This window comes from Manis pentadactyla, chromosome 7 (assembly GCF_030020395.1).
Source record: "Manis pentadactyla isolate mManPen7 chromosome 7, mManPen7.hap1, whole genome shotgun sequence".
NCBI classification, from domain to species: Eukaryota; Metazoa; Chordata; class Mammalia; order Pholidota; family Manidae; genus Manis; species Manis pentadactyla.
In genome coordinates, this window is record NC_080025.1 from 19,840,572 (window position 1) to 19,861,767 (window position 21,196).

At 36.6% G+C, this 21,196-nt stretch overlaps 2 protein-coding genes across 5 annotated transcripts in view; one reads left to right on the forward strand and one right to left on the reverse strand.

Moving 5' to 3' along the window:
• GTF2E2 (general transcription factor IIE subunit 2) overlaps nucleotides 1–20,180 on the reverse strand; it is a 79,202-nt gene extending 59,022 nt beyond the window's left edge. Inside the window, exons 1-3 of one of the 3 annotated variants that reach the window (XM_057505164.1) lie at nucleotides 20,011–20,147; nucleotides 19,940–19,961; nucleotides 16,140–16,309 (exon numbers count right to left, since the gene is read on the reverse strand). In XM_057505164.1, the coding sequence (XP_057361147.1) occupies nucleotides 16,140–16,305 (166 nt within the window). In that variant the 5' untranslated portion in view covers nucleotides 16,306–16,309; nucleotides 19,940–19,961; nucleotides 20,011–20,147. Of the gene's footprint in view, nucleotides 1–16,139; nucleotides 16,310–19,939 lie in introns of all 3 variants that reach the window. The other 2 variants (XM_036894403.2, XM_036894402.2) reach the window with 2 other exon arrangements.
• SMIM18 (small integral membrane protein 18) lies at nucleotides 28–15,284 on the forward strand. 2 transcript variants are annotated; one of them, XM_036894423.2, is made up of 3 exons: nucleotides 30–2,748; nucleotides 8,551–8,634; nucleotides 9,057–15,284. In XM_036894423.2, the coding sequence occupies exon 3, from the start codon at nucleotides 9,094–9,096 to the stop codon at nucleotides 9,388–9,390; it is 297 nt and encodes a 98-aa protein (XP_036750318.2). In that variant the 5' UTR covers nucleotides 30–2,748; nucleotides 8,551–8,634; nucleotides 9,057–9,093; the 3' UTR covers nucleotides 9,391–15,284. The 2 variants fall into 2 exon arrangements, with proteins under 2 accessions (XP_057361149.1, XP_036750318.2); XM_057505166.1 differs by lacking the exon at nucleotides 8,551–8,634 and having other exon boundaries at nucleotides 28–2,748.
• Nucleotides 20,181–21,196: the final 1,016 nt, after the last annotated feature.

Genomic DNA, 21,196 nt, shown 5'->3' on the forward strand with positions numbered 1-21,196 from the left:
CTTCTGTCAACAATTTATTTCAGAACTTCTGTCATTTTGTTGCTAAATCTTAATGCTACCATTGAATCACAAACGCATTCCATTAGTCATAAGCAGGAACAGTTGAAAAATTCATCACAAATACTAGAAAAACATTCAGAAGTACACATTCTACCAGAAAGATATCCAATCAGATATTGTATAAAGTTCCCATGTGGCTGGTCCCCAAGGAATAGGTTAATGAAAGGAGTCAATCTCTGACACCAACTAGAAACAATAAACAAAATAATGTATTAGAACAATGCAAGTCAAATATAACAACTGTCACAGATCCAAAAGAAGAGCTTCTAGATGGTGATATAATACTCCTTTGAGATTAGTGAAAAGGCTTTAATGAGTATGTTTTTAGATTAAAATGAGACTTCATAAGCAGTTTTCCTTTAAAAATAACTTTGTTAGAGCAAAACAGAAGGAGCAAAACAGCAGTAGACTCAAAGACATCAGGAATGGACTAGTGGTTACCAAGGGGGAAAGATGGGGTGGGGGAAGGGGATAAAGGGGCACAGTAATTCACAATCACAATATAAGTTAGTCATGGGGATGGCAGTACAGCAGAGAGAATATAGTCAATGATTCTGTAACATCTTAAAAAGTTAAGAGACAGTAACCACATTAGAGGGGTGAGGATTTAATAATACGGGTAACTGTCGAATCACACTATGTTGTATATTTGAAACCAACATAAGATTGTATATCAATGACACTTTAATTAAATTAATAACTGTTACAATTTTGACAAAAGCTTAATGGCACATTAAATTCTAGTATGTATCCAAAATAACAACAGTAAGAATGAATACCTTATAGGTGAAGGGACTAGTGGTTACCAAAGGGAAAGGGTTGGAGAGGGTGGCTGGGGAGGGAGGGAGAGGAGATTAAGGGGCACTATAATTAGCAGCCACAATATAGGGGAAGGCAGTATAGCACTGAGAGGACAAGTAATGACTCTATAGCATCTTACTATGCCTAAGGATAGTGATTGCAATGGGGTGGTTTGGGGGCAGGAGGGACTTGATAATATGGGTGAATGCTGAAACCATCACGGGTGAATGTTGCTCATGTGAAACCTTTGTAAGATTGTATATTGATGATACCTTAATTTAAAAAAAAATACCTTATAGATGTGCTTTCATATCATTTCAATTATGAAATACTACCTTCATGGCCCATTTATCCAAGATGCTCAGGACACTCACAACAATAGTAACATTTACTCAACATTTAATATTTGGCAAGCACCATGCTAAATGATTTTCCCATTTAGTCCCTCCCAAACACCCTATTTAGGAGGTATTACTGTCCTCTTTTACACATAAGAAAACTGCAGGTGGTTAAGTGCCAGAGTATAGATTCAAATTCAGTTATAAACCTTGTGATACTACCTTGTAATGATTCTTGTAAAAGAATAATTAACTCTACAGCATCATACTACTCTGAAGGATAGTGATTGCAATGGGGGGGGGGACTTGATAATATGGGTGAATATTGTAATCACAATGTTGCTCGTGTGAAACCTTCATAAGATTCTATGTCAATGATACCTTAATTAAAAGAAAATCATTAACTAGCATTTAACACAGATTTTTCCATCAGAAACTGGCTTTGTCAGAGTAAAGAAATTCATACATGCACATTTAATGTTCTGTTTAACTCTAGTAAAATACTGAATTTACCCCATGCTACTATAAAAAGAATTAACTGGGCAAACTATGAAAAACAAATGACAGTATGTTAAGGATAAACACTACACAATGGGTCAACCATGTACCACAGAGTTCTGTTTACCATGGGTCCTCCAGCATTTTACTCAATGCTAAGCTTACTAAACACTCAATAAATACTAGTTGAATAAATGAATAAAGGTAATAACAATATTTCCATGTACCCCTTTTACAGCCCGTGAAACAGATATGTTGATTTATCTATAATTTCAGAAAGTCTGCAGACCAAGGTTTTACCCACTCTGCTGTTGTTATAATAACCATTCCATAATTTTGATTCTGCTATGCTTGGACCATAAATCTAAATACACCATAAATAAAAACACTCGATCTCCAAAATTCTAGCTGGAGATTCTCTTAGCCATTTAAATTTCAGACTGTTTTTTAATGTAGGTAGTATGCCTACCAAATCTAACCTTCTCCCAACTAGTAGAGCTGAAAACTTTATTTCTTTTCCCTCAGAATTTCTCCTAAATCAAGCCACCAGATAGAAATAATCACTTTCAGAGGGCAAGATTTATATAAAACACAAGTATTGAAAGAAAAGAACATTTATGAGATTTTTTATGCACACTTCCTGGAGGAAATAGAAGCTGATAAACCTGGACTGTTTGTTTCCTAGGTTACTATCGCTCCCGACATTATCTTCTAACCCTGGTACTGAAATATTCACTGAAGCATCTGAAATTTTATGAACACTAAGGAATCACTAATTTGTTACTAACAAATTCTTATACAGGAATTTAACTTAAGGACAAAAAAAATAAGGCAAGCAAAGGGGGAACAGCTGATACCCCAGACAGACCTATTCAAGTTTATGAATGATTTACTCTTAAGGGTGGCAGGACTTAATGCAAATGAACGTAGAGGAAACTGTCAGCTGCATTGTGGTTCAACCAATAGACGCACAGCTCCATCTTGGCTGTTCACTAGACTGCATTACAAACAGACGATACCACCGCTTCAACAGCATCCTTCCAGACAAGAGGTAGGTTTATATGATCCTTTTCATTTAGTAATACATATCCTTATGATGCAATATAAAAATATTTTACTGTAAAAAACAACCAGAAAGCTTTGTTCCTACTAAAGATCCAAAATAGCAATGTACTCATTTCATAGCTTGGTAGGGTTTCATTATGAAAATATGAAGACTGCCTTGTGCTATTTGATAAGCACTCTTACCATCTGTGCCTTAATGGAAAATTCATGACATTTTCTATGAACCTGATCTATCCAGACCTTAGAGTAAACCACAAGTATTTGTTAAGTGGTTACCTGCTAATTTCATTTTCTCTGAGCTATTTCATTTCAGCAGTTTGGTCTGTCTTAACAAAGGGTTTTTCTTAAAGAAAAATCTAGACTAAAAGCAAGTCCTGGACTAAAGCTTTCTGATTATATGTGCAAATTATACTGGTTGGTAAAAAAGCGCTTACAAAAAAGTTTGTTATATTTTAACAAATATGAGAAAATAGTTCAAAATCGTTTAGTTGACTTTGAGTGTAGACACAGAGAATGTCAAGTAATTATCACAATTGTGATTTTTTATATAAAAAATAAAAAACCTAAAGGTATCACTATGTAGGCTGCATTTCCTGTAACCAAAGAGATCATTTATAGAGCTTTAGATCATTTCTAACATTTTAATTAAAATAATCCATTGCTGTGAAATTTTAAAGTCTGTATTACTGTAATATACAAGTTATGCTATTATTAAATGAAAACCTTAATAACCTTTTATTTTTTATATGCCACAAAAATATATATTGACCACACTATTTCAATGTTAGTTATTCTTAAACTGATCCTCAAAATAAATACATAGTATATTTTTCTGATGAACTACATTTTAAAAGAAAAATATGTCCTAAGACAAATTGGTTAAGAGAGGAGGGCACAATACCTTTTAAGGTAGTTACGATTATTTTCATGAAAGTAACCTTTCATGTCTACTAAAAATTACTATTAACTGCAGACCAATTTCTAATTTTATAACATTCAAGCATTAAAATATTACTTAGTAGATGCTAGAGTTCCAGCATATTACCTATAAATGATGACCTAAAGATCCAACTTTTGCCCTTTTCTTCACTGATAAATCCATTTAAATTTTGAATTATTTTTTTCATAATTTTTATTCCTTCCATTTCTTAGCCAACATTCAGACAACATGAGCAAAGAATCCCTTACAGAGCCCAAAGGTTGCTGTAAGATGATACAGGTCTCCCCACATTCAGCACAAGAGGATTAATTACCTAGAAATATTCCTGCTTACTCTGCAAAGAATGAGACCCCCAAAAAAGTCTGAAATAAAACAGTTAATTTGTAACTCAAATTTCAAGTAAATTGTAAGCAGAAGCCCCTACTACCCACATTATTTTAACACTATAATCATTAGCCTACATTTTACTAGTAATATAACTACACTTAGCACAGATGGAGGCTCACGACTGTTTTACTGAACTGACTGGAGGCATGGCTTATCTCAGAGAATCCCAGGGCTAAGCCAGTTGTTCTATATTTAAAGGCCATTTTGATGAAATGACCGTATTTCAAAGTGATATGCTTAAAGGCACTAGAGAATTCAATTCGAGGGCTTTTACCATAAATAGAGCAATAGCTTAATTTTATTCTGACCTGGTGATTCAAGGTTCCAGAACAGTTCCAAGTCCTAGCCCCATAAATATTTCACTAGGGCCTTTTAAAATGAGAGGGAGAAAAAAAAATAGGTGAAGAGAATAGATAAAAAATTACTTAAACTAAAAATAAATACAGTATTTACTTTAATACTTGCCATTCTTGTAACAAATTTTAAGGAGTTGGGAATCCAAAAAAGCACACAGACTATCCTTATCTTTTTATCATTTTCTCTTATTTTTTCATAAACATGTTTATAACATTATTTAATATAAATTTACATTTTGATTTAAAAAACAATCTCAGAATATGAGAAAATCCTAAAGGCAAGTATCTTGCTGCATATCTGTCTTATCCATCAAAAGATTTAGATTTTACCCTAAATTTAACACAAAAAATTACTACAGCTCTACTGTACTTTGAAAGAACCACATTAAATTTAAGGTGGAAAATGACTCCATGTTAGAGGGTTAACTTTTTCAGATACGCCCAGAAGCTAACTAAAGAGTGAATGTTTAAAGCTGCTCATTAGTTATCAATACACTTCTAGGAGGCAAACTGTTATCATTTGCCACATAAACTTGACCTGTATATACTCTTTCTTAAACTGCTTAGATGCTTCTAGCAACACTTCTTACAAATGCCCTTGCAGGTGGCACACACTGCTATCCATCATCATTATAGCAAGCATAATTATTATACACATATTTGTGTGTGGGTAAGGTACACAGTCTCACCAAAATGACAGTGTTTACTAAGCCCAGTCTTCATTGTTTTAGAAGTAATCGAGAAGACTCAACAGATGTATTCAATAGATGTGCAGACTTTTAAAAGACAAAGAATACTCTTGAAGTATGTTAGTTTGGGTTTTGAGCAATATATTCAAATCATTCAAAACCTAACAGAGTATAACAAGGTACACCTTAAGAAGCCTCACACCCATTCCTGAGCCCCTACTCTCCAAGCAACCCCACAAGTTATTGTTATTACCTGAATGTCCACTTCTGAGATTTTTGTGCAGATATAAGAAAGTAGAAATATGTCATTTCCCCCTTTTCTATACAGACTATCCTGCACCTTGCTTCTTTCACTTAAGGACATATCATAAAAACCCTTCCACATCACATTGTAGTTACCTCATTTGTGTATGATATTCAATTGCGTGGATACGCTACATTAATTTTAACAAAACAGCTCCTTGATGGGTACAACTTCAAATACTTGCTCCCCCCTCTCCTCTCTCTTTCTTTCTTTTTTTATTTTTTTAGGGGCAAGGAGGCCTGAAAAAAATTAAAGTTGTCCACTTGTATCTCAAAAATAAATAGAATATAAAGTTTCTTAAACAACTTTCTAATCAATCTAAAATCTCATTTTGAAATAGTAATTACCTTCATGAAGTCTTCATAACTTCTCCCCAGTTTAAAAGTCAGTACAAATTTTAAAAGGTCTAGTCATAATAAATTAAAATACAAAGTAGTAACTTCAGTATAGTTTCAATTATGTATGAGTTAAAAGATTGATACAATTTCTAGGAGAAAAGAAATTACGTTTGATATGTTAGGGAGATAGGGTTAATGGATGAAGTTTTTCATTTTTATTTAAAATTGCTATAACAATCAACAGTGAAATATTGCTGAAATCAATAGGGAAAAAACATTTTTAACATTAGTAAGGCAGATTAAACCAATTTAAGGGGCACAATGTGAAAACTGCTTCACTGTACTGTCTCCTCTCTCCCTATATTGTTCTCCCTGTAGTCACTTCTAATACCAGATTTAGAAGAGAAAACTTCAAAAGCAATCCCAGAGGAATCAGTAGTAAAGGCCTTAGCAGAAAGTGCTGGAGAGGTCCTAGGTTAGCCCAGGTAAAATTATTAGACCTTCAAGCAATTCTTCCTGCTCTTTTCCAAGTCAGAAAATGGAACTCTTCTCTCTCTCTTCTGTTAGTTCTGCTTTCCAAAACGGACCCAACACTCATTCACAGTGAGGTAAAAATAATCTAACAATGTGTTGACCAACCCCTCCCACCCCCGATTTTCTCACTCACTCACTCACTCACTCACTCACTCACTCACTCACTCACTCACACACACACACACACACACACACACACACACACACACACACACACACACACACACACACACACACACACATTTAGGAAGGCTGGGTCAAGAAGGACTTGCCTTTGCCTCCATATGGGTCAGTTTCTATGGGGCACTTGACTACTTACGCGCACGGTGATTAGAATAAGAGGTGGCAACAATGCAGAGGTTGGGAGGTCTCCTATCAAGACAGCCACGACATCCACATTACACAACTGGGCACTACTGACACCATGTTCTACATGAATGGCACCCAAAACAATACAAATGGTACTCCCTGGAGCTGTGCAACATAGCAGCCCAGCTTTCTGTAAGAATGCGCTAACCAGGAGAAATAGGAACCCTCACACACGGTTGGTGCGAATGTAAATTGGTGTAACCGTTGTGGAAAGCAGTATGGAGGTTCCTCAAGCACTAAAAATAGAAATACCATTTGACTCATTAATTCTACTCCTAGGAATTTACTTACCCAAAGAAAACAAAATCCCTGATTTGAAAAGATAAATGCACCCCTATGTTCATCGCCACACTGTTTGCAATAACCAAGATATGGAAATAACCTGTGTCTATCAATAGATGAATGGATAAAGATGTGGAATATATACACAAGAAAGAAAAGAAATCCTCCCATTTGACACAACATGGATGGATCTAGAGGGCATTAAGCTCAGTGAAATATGCCAGATGGAAAAAGACAAATACCAAATGATTTCACTCATTTGTGAAGTATAACAAAGCAAAACAGAAGGAACAAAATAGCAGTAGACTCACAGACACCAAAAAGGGACTAGTAGTTATCAAAAGGAAAGGGTTGGGGAAGGTGGGTGGGAGGGAGAAGGAGACTAAGGGGCACTGTAATTCACAATCACAATATAGGTAGGTCACAGGGGGGATGGGGGCAGCAGAGCATGGAGAATACAATTAATGACTCTGTAACATCTTATTACGTTGACAGTGAGTGACCACAATGGAGGGGGTGAGGACTTGATAATATGGCTGACTGTTGAACCACTGTGTTGTATTTTTGAAACCATCATAAGAAGATTGTATATCAGTGATACTTTAATTCTTTTTATAAGTCCTCACCTTTTAAAATATATATACTATTTCTAGATGAAGTAATTTGCTGTCTGGGATTAGTTTAAAAATAACCTACGGGGTGGAGGCAAGTGGGTAGAGGTATGAACTGGCCACGAGGTGATCAATGCAGCTGTATTACGAGCATATAGGAGTTCATTATACTTACATTTCTGCACTACCTTTAAGTTTTCTTTAAATGAAACTCTCACACAAGTTATCTCCAGCACTTAGAAAAGTATGTGGTACACAGTAGGTAATCAATAAACATTTGTTTACAAGATTGAATGTCTATTTTACAATCACACAGAAAAGAAAAACCATGAAAAGTTCTTTCTTCATACAAACTGACAACAGTCACTGAATTAAGGAAACAGAACTATGCTTTTTGTTCATCTTCCAAAACTTTCTTAGTATATGAGTATCTTATACTTTTTAAAAATAAGCTTAAAAATTCTATCAATTGACAGATGATGAAGAAATGGCCCATATATAAAACAGAATATTATTCAACCATTAAAAAAAATAAATGACTCGCCATTTGCAACAGCATGAATGGATGTAGAGGGTAGTGTGCTAAGTGAAATGTCAAAAATAAGACAAATACCATATGATTTCACTTATATGTGGAACCTGAAAAACAAAACAAATGAAAAACAGAAATAGACTCATAAACAGAATAAACTGGTGGTTTCCAGCAGAGGCAGGATGGGGCATGGGCGAAATAAGGGGCTCAAGAGGTACAAACTTTCAGTTATAAAATAAGTTAGGCATAGGGATGTAAAGTGCAGCACAAGGAATAGAATAATATGTACTGTACTAGTTGGTAACTACACTTAATCATGGTAAGCATTTAGTAATATACATAATTGTCACTATATTGCCACAACTGAAACCAACTTTAGGCAACTTTAACCTACATTTTTATTAGCCTTGTCATTCCTTGGCTTTTCTTTCTCTACTGTTTTTCAGAAATAGTATTTCCTGATTCAGGTCACCTGTTCTCGAAGTTTAAAGGAGTAAAAACAGGAGGCAGAAATACACTGAACCAACACGGTGAGAAGGGTCCACAATGCTAATGAGAAAAGCTTTTCCAAGGGCAGTCTGAAGAACATGGGCTTAACTAAGATTTCTTTTGTAGGTAACAGCTCACTGACCACACTGTTGTAGTCACATTTTAAACCAAATGACATACTTTTTTTTCCCATTTTAGCAGTTAATTTCTGTATATGAATCTTAAACAAATACATTTGTCTAACAAATAATATATATAAAAAAGATATACATATATAGTACGGCTTACAGAGTACATTAGCATAGAGAAAAAAATTCAAAATTACATTCAAGCATTAATTCTAGCAGAGAAAAAGGAAGATTCACATTGCCTATATAAAACTTACTAAAAACCTTAGTACTGTGATTTGAATTAAGAAATCTATAGAGCTTGGTTACATATACTCGTTTTCTACTTTGTATAGATTCAGAAGAGCAATACAAGAAGTGGAATCTCTAAGAATGGCCTCCCTGAGCTCCAGCCTCTGGAATGAAACTACCACATCTGTTTATCAGTATCTTGGTTTTCAAGTCCAAAAAATTTACCCTTTCCATGATAACTGGAACACTGCCTGCTTTGTCATTCTGCTTTTATTTATATTTACAGTGATCTCTTTAGTAGTGCTGGCCTTCCTTTATGAAGTGCTTGACTGCTGCTGCTGTGTAAAAAACAAAACTGTGAAAGACCTGCAAAGCGAGACTAACCCTCTTAGAAGTATGATGGACAACATCAGGAAACATGAAATTGAAGTGGTCTAGTGATCTACCTAAGGTGAAGAAAATCTTTGACAACAGCCTTCAACTACTAAAAAAAAAATTCTGAGGCCAGTTGTTATTGCAAAAATGACTCGACTTTGATTAAAAGATTTCTACTAGAAGAGTAAAACAAGTTCAATATGCACTTTTTGTGTGTGTATCATTAAATGTACAGTGAAACTTCACAAATGCAAATAATCTATTTAAAATGACACTTCAAAAAGTGGTTGAAAGAGTCCTAGAATTCAATATTAAACAGCAAAAGGTAAACGGAAAAACATAAGCAAGGCTAACGATGCCAAAATAACTTATATCTACACAACCCATGTGGGCTAAAACAGAGTACTATCCTCCATGTGTCTTCGTAATAAAAAGACTATCTAAAATCTAAATCCAAAGTTAAATACTTCCATACGTAAAGTCTTCATACATAAAGTCCCTACTTACTAAAAAGCAGTATTTTCTAGTTCATTAAAAACAACTTCAACATTTTTTTTACTTAAGTTTTATGTAGGATTAGTGTTAAAAAAAAAAGTCTCAAAATATTCAGGAAAGTCAGTAGTACACTTGCATAAAACTTGCATAAAATTTAATTACTGTTTGGCAAGAAACATGGTCTGAGATGGCTCAGGCTATTTTCAAACTGAAACATCCTAGTATACCCACTAAGCGGCATTTCTTGACCTAGTCCTTTCACTTTGCTTCTTATGTTTTCACTCAAGGGCTAAGATGCTCAATGCAGGAAAGACTGCAAAAAAAAGTCAAAAAGTAGCACCCACTCAACCCCTGTTAAGAAATATAAAAGTTTTATTTCTTAACATTCTAAGGGCTGTACAGATTCATATTTTATAACCCTAATACTACTACTTCACTAGCGCCCATGAGCAAACCAAAGCATGTTCTTAACCACTATACAGTAACTGCTCTTAGACCAGAAATGCCACGTGGGAAATTACTTCAAAAGAAAAAAGCTCAAGATACAAAGATATTTACAATAGCATTATTCCAAATAATAAAAAATTGGAAATAACAGCCTATAACTAAATGTGGCACATCAACTTAATAGACTGTTAAGCTACTGAAAAATTAGGACAAAACAGAAAATACTTGATATGTGAAGAACAAATCTGTCATTTTCAATTTAGAGAACCCTAACTGCCAGTGTGAAATCACATTCCCACAAGATTTTATAATTTTTTCTAACATTAGAAACAAACATAAACAATGGATATAACAAACACAACTTTCAAAGGCTCTGTGAAAAACCTAGGTATACAAAATATTTTAGTAACCAGGAGCTTTCTGAGCACTGTTAAAACTACATTTTTATGAACAGTAAACTGGGGTCCATGCTATATAGATGGGAAGCATACAGGACTTTACTAACTACAGTTTCTGATAAGGTACACTATCAACTTTTCTCTACCTGACTGTGTAATTTATTTAACCATTCAACAAAATATATATCCAGGGCTTCTGTGTGTGATTAGGTAACAATGGCAAACAAGTAATCATAAAATTACACTGGCACACAGTAACTTTGTCAGAAATTGTGAGTGCATAGGAATTCAAAAGCTAAGCATAAATTGAAACTGGAAAGCAGAAATATGACATGTAAGCTGAAACCTTAAAGAGGAATAGGAATTAGCCAAAGCAGAGGGAAGAAGTTAAGAAAAAATGTTCCAGAAAGAGGAAATAACATGAGCAAAGGTCAAGAGGCAAAAATAAAGCATGTTAGAGGAGCCATAAGTCAGTATCACTAGGACAGAGTATAGAACAGTGAGATTGGGGCATAAAAACTAAGTGGAGACTAGATCAGACAGGGCATATAGGCAGGAAAAGATAGCCTTTGTCTAAAAAGCAATGGTCAGCTGCAAACAAAGTGACATCATCAGATTATGCTTAGAAAAATCACTGACTGCTGTGCAGAGGACGGACAGGACAGTAGAGAAGCTAAACCAGCATGGCAAGCATCTAATCAGGCAATGCAGCAACCCAAGGCCCACTGACAAAAATGTAGTACATACACACAGTGGAATATTACTCAGCCATAAAAAAGGAAATCTTGCCATTTGCAACAATATGAATGGGCCTACAGGGTATCATGCTAAGTGAAATAAGCCAGGCAGAGAAAGACAAATACCATATTATTTCACTTACATGTGGAATCTAAAAAACAAAAAAGAAATAGACCCATAAATATTGATAACAGACTGTTGGTCATCATAGGGAGGCAATGTGAGGGGAGAAGTGAGGGGTGAAATAGGTGAAGAGGATTAAAGCAGTACAAACTGCAAATCATAAATTAGTCATAGGAATGGAAATACAACATAGAGAATATAACCAATAATAATATTGCAGTATCTTGGCATGGTAACAGGGGTAAATACACTTACTGCAGCAAGCATCCAATAATGTATATAATTATCACGTTACTATGTTGTACATTTGAAACCAATATAACATATCTACTTTATTCCAATAGAAAAATAATAATAGTCAGGCAATGAAATGATGGTGACCCAAACTAGGGTGGTACAGTAGTCTTTACTGTTAATACCCAATATTTCCAGCTCTCCTCTCTCTCAGCACACTGAACCCCTTATGGCTGGGTAAAGCCCTGTGGCTAGCTCTGGCCAATGAGTCGTAAGACAAAGTGATATGTGTCAAATCCAGGCCAGAGCAATTAACTGCCAGGCAAGATCTCCAGAGTCCTTTTTACCTCTGGCACTGAAACCAATATCTGAAGTATCAGCTACTCTATCAGCCTGGGTCCTTGAGGGACTTTAATGAACTAAGATCCCTGTTAACACATGATAAACATGTAATATGAAGGAAACACAAACCTTTGTTGTTTTAAGCCACTGAGATTTTTGTAGCAAGGATATTCTTAAACAAATCAAAAAGTCTAGGTTCTAAGAGTAGGTCTGTGCTAATGTTTAAAAGTTTTTAAAACTTTGTTTACTGTGCATGAATTCAATGTAAAATTCATTGGAATAAGAGAAAATCAAACCTAACATATATGTTAATAAAAATGATAGGCCTACTCTGATAAAAGGCTTAGCTCTGATTTAACATCAGTTATTAAAAAATCTCAAAGAACATCCAAGTTCACATCAATACAATTACTGCTACATTTTGATTTCTGCTACAAATGGCTTCTGTTGTGAATTAAGTTCATTGACATTGTTGTTTAAAAAATAATAGTCTACTGTAGCACCTTACTACACTGATAGACAGTGACTGCAATGGGAGGATGAGGACTTGATAATACAGGCGAATGTTGAAATCACAATGTTGTTGTGAAACCTTCGTAAGATTGTATATCAAGGACACTTTAATAATAATAATAATAGTCGAAGAGTAAACTAAACCCAAATAAGGAAAAGGAAAGAATAAGTGAAGTGGAAATAAGTGAAATTAAAAAAAAAAAAACAAGAAAAAAAGAAAAAAATTCAATGAAATCAAAAGTTCATTTTTTGAAGAGGAACAAAACTGACAAAATCTAGACTGACCAAGAAAAAAAAAAAGAAAACACAAATTACTAAAATCAGAAATTAAAGAAGGGAGGGGTATCCTGACTGACTTACAGAATCAAAAGGATTGCAAGGGAATACTTTGAAAAACTTTAACAACATAAATGATGAATGGATAAAATCCTAAAAAGTAACAAAACACCAAAATTAACTCAAGAAGAAATAAATCTGGATAGATCTGTAAGAAGTTTCTACAAACAGCTTCCCAAATGACTTATGGCTTCACTAGCTAATTGGATCACACATTTAAAGGGAAAATTATATCAAACCTTCACAAGCTCTTCCAGATAATAGAGGGAAAGGAACACTTCATAAATCATTTGAGGCCAGAAAAACCCTAATAGGCCTCATAAGAAAAATAGAGACCATGTCCCTTGTGAACAGACACAAAAATCCTGCACAAAATATCAGCAAACTGAATTCTACAACAAATAAAAAGAATTATACATCATGACAAGTAGGATTCATTCCAAGAAAGCAAGGTTGGCTTAATACATGAAAATCAATTAATGTAATGTACCATATTAATAAATAATATGATGATTTCAATAAATGCAGAAAAGACATTTGAACATCAAATACCCAATTATGATTAAAAACTCTCAACAAACTAGAAATAGAGGGAACCTTCTTCAAGCTGATGAAGAGCATTACAAAATCCCTGTAACTATTAAGCATGATAGTGAAAGACTGACTGCCTTCCCCCTAAGATCATGAAGATGTCCACTGTCACTTTTATTCAGTATCATACCAACCAGTCCAAACAGGCAAGAAAAGAAATAACATGCATACATATTGGAAAGGGTAAATAAAAACTGTTCTTACTCATAGATGACATGCTCTTCTATATAAAAAACCCCAAGAAATCTACACAAAAGACTAGAAATCTTTTTTCTAAGTTCAGCAAGGTTGAAGAATACTAGAAGTGGACAAAATTACTGTATTTCCAGTTTTTTTTCTAGTTCTGTTATTAAATCCTTCTTTTGCTAAATCAGAGAAACAAGAGTATTTGCAACCCAGACTGTTAAACATAGAATCTATTTAATTTAAACATAAGAACCTAATAAACAGGTCTTAAGGTTGCCTAAATGTAACTGCAAATTCCTCTCCTGTATTTTTCTGCATTAAAAAACCTTGCCATCAAAAAAAAAGCAAAAACTATTTCTCTATACTAGCAATGAATAATCCAAAAAATATCAAGTTAAGAAAACAATTTCACTCATAATAATACAAAAAACAATAAAATACTCAGGAATAAATTTAACAAAATAAGATTTATACATTAAAAACTATAAAATCTTGTTGAGAGAAATTAAAACCCTAAATAAATGGAAAGATATCCATGTTCATTGATTAGAAGACTTATTATTGTTAAGATACCAATAGTCCCCAAATTGATTTATAGATCAATGCAATCCCTATCAAGATAGAAACTGGCTTTTTTATAGATATGAACTGACAAGCTAATCCTATAATTTATATGGAAATACAAAAATCCAGAGATGACCAAAACTACCCTGTAAAAGAACAAAATTGAAGGACTTACACTCCCAATTTCAAAACTTAACTACACTGCTACAGCAATCAAGGAAGTGTGGTACTAACATATAAGGACAGACACGAGTCCATGGAGCCAAATGGAGATTCCAGAAAAAAACCCATTTATATTCAACAGATAGTTGATAAGAATGTCAATGGAAGTCAGTGGGAACAAAAAAGTTGTTTAAAGAAACGACACAGAAACAACTGAACAACCACATGCAAAAAAGTGAATTTAGATTCTTATTTTAGGACATAGGACCCTTATGTTACACACACACAAAAATCAACTCAAACATATCACTGACCTAAATGTAACAGCTAAAGCGTTAACTCTTAGAAGAAAACATAGGACTAAGTTTTCATAGCCTTGGCTTAAGCAAAGATTTCTTAGATATAACACCAAGAATAAAGTAGTACTGGATCAAAAAATTATATCCTGAATATATAAAGAACTCTTTCAATCAATAGGAAGACAACCCAATTTTCTTTTAAATTGTTTAGAAAATCTGAATAGACATTTTACCAAAGACGACACATGAATGGTGAGCAAAATGACACATGAATGGTCATAAGTAAATGACACTCAACTTAGGGAACTGCATATTAAAACCACAATGATACCACTTCACATCCATTAGAATAGCGATAATCAAAAACACAAGGAAATGGGTGGAGGATCTAAACAGACACTTCTCCAAATAAGAAATACAAACGGCCAATCTAATCACCCCCATATATGGTTGTTAGTGTGTGGCTTCTTTTAACATGACCCAGAATTTCCACTCCTAGGTCTTTACCCAAGAGAAAAAAAAAACAAAACAGAAACATGTCCCCACAAAGACTTGTATGCAAATGTTCACAGCAACACCAATCATAATAGCCAAAAAGTGGAAATAATCCAAATGTCCACTAACTGGTAAATGGATAAACAAATTGCAGTATATCCATACAATGGAATAGTCTTCAGCAATACAATAGAATAAAGTACTCATACTTGCTACAGCATGGATAAATCTCAGATTATCAGCAAACGAAATCCCAAACAGAAAGGAGTTTACATGACCAAGTAGGATTTGTTCTAAGAATGCAAGTTTGGTTTAATATCTGACAATCAATTAACATACCATATTAGTAGAATAAAGAACAAGAACATGATCATCTATCTCAATAGATACTAAGTTAAAAGAAGCCACACACTAACGACCATATATTGTACAAGTCCATTTATATAAACTGTCTACAAAAGGCAAATATATAGAGAAAGTAATCATTAGTTATTAGGGGCTAGAGTGGGAACAAGGAATGACTACAAATAGACACAAGGGCTCTTTTTGGGGTGATAGAAATGTGCTAAAATTAGATTGTAGTAAAAGCCACACAACTCTGTAAATATACTAAAAATCTATAAACTGTATACTTAAAACAAGTGAACCGAATGGTTTATAAATTAAACCTCTATTTTAGTTATTTTTTAAAAGATCTTAATAGCCTAAATTCTAACATGACACAAGACTATTAAAATCTTAGAAGCAAAAAATTATCATTCCATCACTTACACTCAACAAAGTGCTTAACAATCAATATGAATACTGAAATGAAAAATGAACTTGCCAAGAGTAAATCATTTCCTGAAAAATAAAAACTAAATGGTCCTAAACAGTCAATTTTACTAACCAGAAATTTGTTTAGAGCCTGATGATCCTCCATGTTCTAGCTTGGCTTTCTTCTTTTTTGATGATGATGAAGAGGACTCAGAAGACAGTAAACGTTTTTCTACTACAGGAGTGGAAAGAGCTCGTTTTTTGAACAGCTCCCGTTCTCTCAACAGGCTTGGATCCATAATGCTGCAAAAATACAAATAAGTATCTTTAATACAGATCCCAGTCACTCAAACCTATATGCCAGGTCCACAGGTCTCAAAAGTTATTTCCCAAACCACAATGAGATATATCACCTCACACCAGTTAGAATGTCCACTATCCAACAGACAAGAAATAACAAGTGTTGACAAGGATGTGGAGAAAAGGGGGACCCTCCTACACTGCTGGTAACAATGTACATTGGTGCAACCATTGTGGAAAGCAGTATGTTCACCAAAAAAGGAAAAATCAAAGTACCATATGACTCAGTCATTCCACTTCTAGGAATTTACCTGAAGAAAACAAAATCCCTGATTCAAAAAGATATATGCACCCCTATGTTAACTGCCACATCGTTTACAATGGCCAAGATATGGAAGCAACCTAGGTGTCCATCGATAGATAAATGGACAAAGAAGATGCAGTAACATATACACAATAGAGTAATATTCAGCCAAAAAAGAAGAAATCCTGCCATTTGTGACAACATGGATGGATGGACCTAGAGGGTATTATGCTCAGTGAAGTAAGTCGGGCAGAGAAAGACAACTATCAAAATGATCTCACAGATTTGTGGAGTATAAAAACAAAGCAAAACAGAAGGAACAAAACAGCAGCAGACTCTTAGATACTGAGAAGTGACTGGTGGTGACCATGGGAATAAAAGGTGAAGGGGATAAAAGGGCACAGAAATTCTCGATCACAATATAAGTTGGTCATGGGGATGGTAGTACAGCAGAGAATATAGCCAATTATTGTGTAACATCTACCTATGTTGAGAGATAGTAACCGCTTAGTGGAGGGTGAGGATTTAATGAGTAACTGGTGAACCAGTGTTGTATACTTGAAACCAATATACGATTGTGTATCAATGAAAAAGCAATAAAAAATAAATTTTTAAAGTTATTTCCCAAATAAAACTGCCTTTTATTGTAACTCTCTAGCACTTATATTTATTCACCTACTCATTCACTCAAAGAAATATTTCATCAGTGCCTATTATGTGCCAAGCATTGTGCTGGGCACTTGTAAGAGAAACAGAATTCTCTAAAGCTCTACAACTGCTGTCCGACATGGTAGCCACTAGCTCCATGGGCTCCTGAGCACAAGATGTACTTCAAGTGTAAAATACACACCAGATTTAAAAGACAGTACAAAGAAAAGAACGTTTAAAATTACTAATGAGATATTTTACAGTGATTACATGTTGATATGGTAATGTTTTAGACACACTGGGTTAAATAATTTCCCCCAAATTTTTTTTACTCTTTAAAAACAAATATGCCTACTAGAAAGTTATGGCTCATACATCCAGCTCACATTGTATTTCTACTGGACAACACTGCTCTAGAAACTACATGAAGACATAGGGCATACATTAGGAAACTGGTGAACTCTATCATCAAGTGATGAAGAGGATGGATTAATGTTAGAAATATCTACAGAAAACTCCTGATTTGGAGGGAGGTGGGACTAGACGTCTTCAGTTATAAGCCACTGCAGTACAACCAGGGAAGCCACAGGTTCTTCAACAAGTATTTTTAAATGTTCCTCTCTTGTCTGCAACTCTCCCTAGATCCCTGTGGAGAGTCTAGGAAGCACACAAAACCACTATGTAAATGACTTTTGTACTTGTTAAGACTGGTGTTCCTAAGTTGGGAAGGAATGTCCCAGAAGAAAAAGATTCTACCTTATACTTTATACTTTGAAAGCCTTCAAGCAAAGGTAGCTTAATAATTATTTGTTAAATGAGCTGTGAACAGAAAAACATCTTTAAATCAATCTTGCCTCATTGTTACTGGCTTCACAAGCCTTTATGACTTCTTTGTGAGGCACCATACTCCAAGCTTTGAAAGGTTCTGGAAGATAACTTCTTACCTTCAAGCAGCTTACATTTGAGATCATGAAAGCACTGAGTGCCTCACTTGAAAAGCAATGAATAAATAAAATGTGAGGAAGTGCAAAAGTTAAACATCATTATTGGTAAGAAATAATCGGAGTCAACCTCAGTGATGGAAGGAAAGAAGGGTTACTGGCACTAAACCTCTGATCAAAGCCCTGACTTCTCCCCTCAGTTCCAATCCCTAACGGCCACATGACCCAAGGCAATTCACTAGGCCTTCTAAACCCAATTTTAACAGGAGTAAAATGAGGATACTACTAATGTTGACTACATCTAGCCCAACTGTGAAAATAAAATGAGAAAATGTTTGTGGAATTTTTTAAAGAGTGAAGCTACACAAATATACATTATTTCGGTATTACTATTTTAAGTTGGATCTGAAAAGCAGTAATAGAATGATTGTACTGGGGTGAGGAAAGTAGGCCACAGCCTTTGGGGAGGGAAAGAACTGAAGAACAAGTGATAAGGTGAGGGCGACAAGTCCAAAACAGGAAATATTTGTGTCTCTTTATTTCACCTTGTAAAGGCAGGCTACTAATCCAAGCTTTTCATCGTGATTTTAAACACAGATTTAAATAAAAGCCTTACAATTTACAAAAACCTAAATGCGTACAGCTTTTGATCCTCACAACACTGAGATAACAGGCATTAGTTTTATTTCTATTTTAATATGTGATGTCTGAAATGAAGAGGTATGGTTAAGGCCACACAACTGGAAGGGCGTGGGCAAAGACCCAAATATCCTGAGTCCCAAATTAAGGGCTCCTTACTCCAGACAGTTGCTGGTAAAACAAAGGCTACCTTTGTGATGTGGTAAGGTTCAATCACACCTAGAGCAAAAGGCTTAAAGTTTGTCTTTCACTATTACACCCTCCGCCTAACTTTTCGTCCTTCTCTCAGAAGACTCAGTATTTGTGGAATCCAACATGTCCTGACCTGTAGTAGACAGGACACATCACTATTTCCGTTTTACATTTAAAAACCATCACCACTAAGTGAGCTCACGTGTTCCTTCACAGATGGCCGCTGGGAAGCCAAAAATTATATCAAACTATTCTGGCTCCGAAGCGCACGCTCCTGTCACTAGACAGCCTTTGTACTTTTCCCCTTTTCCGCTTCCTTCCCTCAGCCTCAGAAGGTGCCAGTGGGACGTAAGAACACTGCTGTGAACGGCCGGCAAGCTAGGGAACGGGACCGCTTACCTCTTAAACGACAGAAAGGTAGAGGTGGACAAAAAAAGCACCGCAGCACTTTGTCCTGGAGAAAATGTCTTTTGACTTTGCAGAAAACAACCGTCACAACCAAAGTTTACGAATCACTACAACTAGGTCTCCAAAAGGCAGCTTAAAAAAACAGTCCGTCAATGAGCATCTAAATCACAGCCTTTAGCTGGCGGGACGCCGTGGGGGGGCTTCAGACTCCACACACGTTTCGCTCGTTCACTGCTAACGGAAACTTGGGGGCTGGCGGAGAGGCGCAAGCAGCTCTCCGACTGCGTCTTTCCCCCCTTTCCAACCCGAAAGTTTGCTCAATGAACCTCCGGCCTCAAAGACAATGCTCCCGAAAAGTTGGTCCTGCGTCTAAATGCGTTTTGCGTAACAAACGGCAGCCCCAGCCTCCCGCCACGTGGGAAACACGCGCCCCCACGGAGGAGGTCCGGAGCAACAACAGGCCGGGCCCCGCGCCCCCCAACCGGCGGCCGCAGCCCTCACCTGCGCGAGAAGGGCCGCCCCACGCGACCCGCAGCCGCCCCCCGCCGCCCTCGTAGCCGCCGGTCCCTGCTCGCGGTCAGCGCCCCCACCTGCGCGCACGCACGCCCAACGCTGCCCCTCCAGGTCGGGGTCTCGGCACGGGCGGCCGCGGGAACACGGGCGAGGCGGCGACTCGGCGCTGAGCTCCGCCCGCCACTTCCTGATAAGGCTACTAAAAGCTCGATCCCGGCAGCCACCGCGCGAGAACGCGCGTGCGTCATCACGTGCCGCACCAGGGGCCGGGAGCGGGGGCGGGGAGAGAAACGGCCTTCCAGGGCGTCCCGATCTCCATGACAACGGGAGGGTGGCCTGGGGCGGGGCGAGAACGAGACTGCGGTGGGAAGCGAACAGCTGCCGCTAAAATGGAAGAACTATTTTCCTTTGCATTAATTTAAAGCTACCACGTCCTCCTCCAGCGTGCTCTGGAATCTGTTTAAGCGACTCGATTTTTAAAGCTGAGCGTCTGCCAGGTGTTTTGTGACTTCAAATGCCAGACGCCAGCAACTAAACTTCAAAGAATATAGTTCCAGCTCCTTAATTTACTAGTCACTGACACCAGTGCTCTTTCCAGGGCACCTGTGAACTCTTAAAAAAGGATGTTAGAGTCAGAAGCAACCTGAAGGGGTAGAAATACAGCGACGATAAATAACCGGCCTTGCCCTAGACCTGCGGCCTTCCTTTCCTCATTCATAACCTTAGAGCGGAAGCATGGCCAATGAGAGTGCTCAATTATTCTGTCAGCTAACTATTTAGTACTGGGTACTCTTCAGGTTACTTAACCTGTGCCTCGATTTTCTCATCTGGAAATAAGAATAATTATACTACCACCATGGGTTACTAGCATTGGACTGTTGTGAAGATTGAGATAACACATCATCTTGCCAACGGGTTTCAGCCCCGGACAAGTTCACTATGGATTCAGAGACCAAAGAAATGACAGTAGAATGCTCGTAGGGTGAAAGGGTTTATACCCAACTTTATTTCCACGGTGACAGGTCAATCACCAGAATCCCATCCATTCAGAGCGAGTCTGCATGCAGCAAGCCAGTCTGCCCCCCGCAGCTCTCAGTCTCTGTCCTAGGCGCTGCCACCACTCCAGTCTTACTTATCTCTGCTGACCTGCAGCCTTGCAGCCGTGCCACGTGCTGCTCAGAGCACTGGGCGGAGCTCTTCATATAGTCAATAACAACGCATTGCCCACAGGTGTGTAGTGAGCTA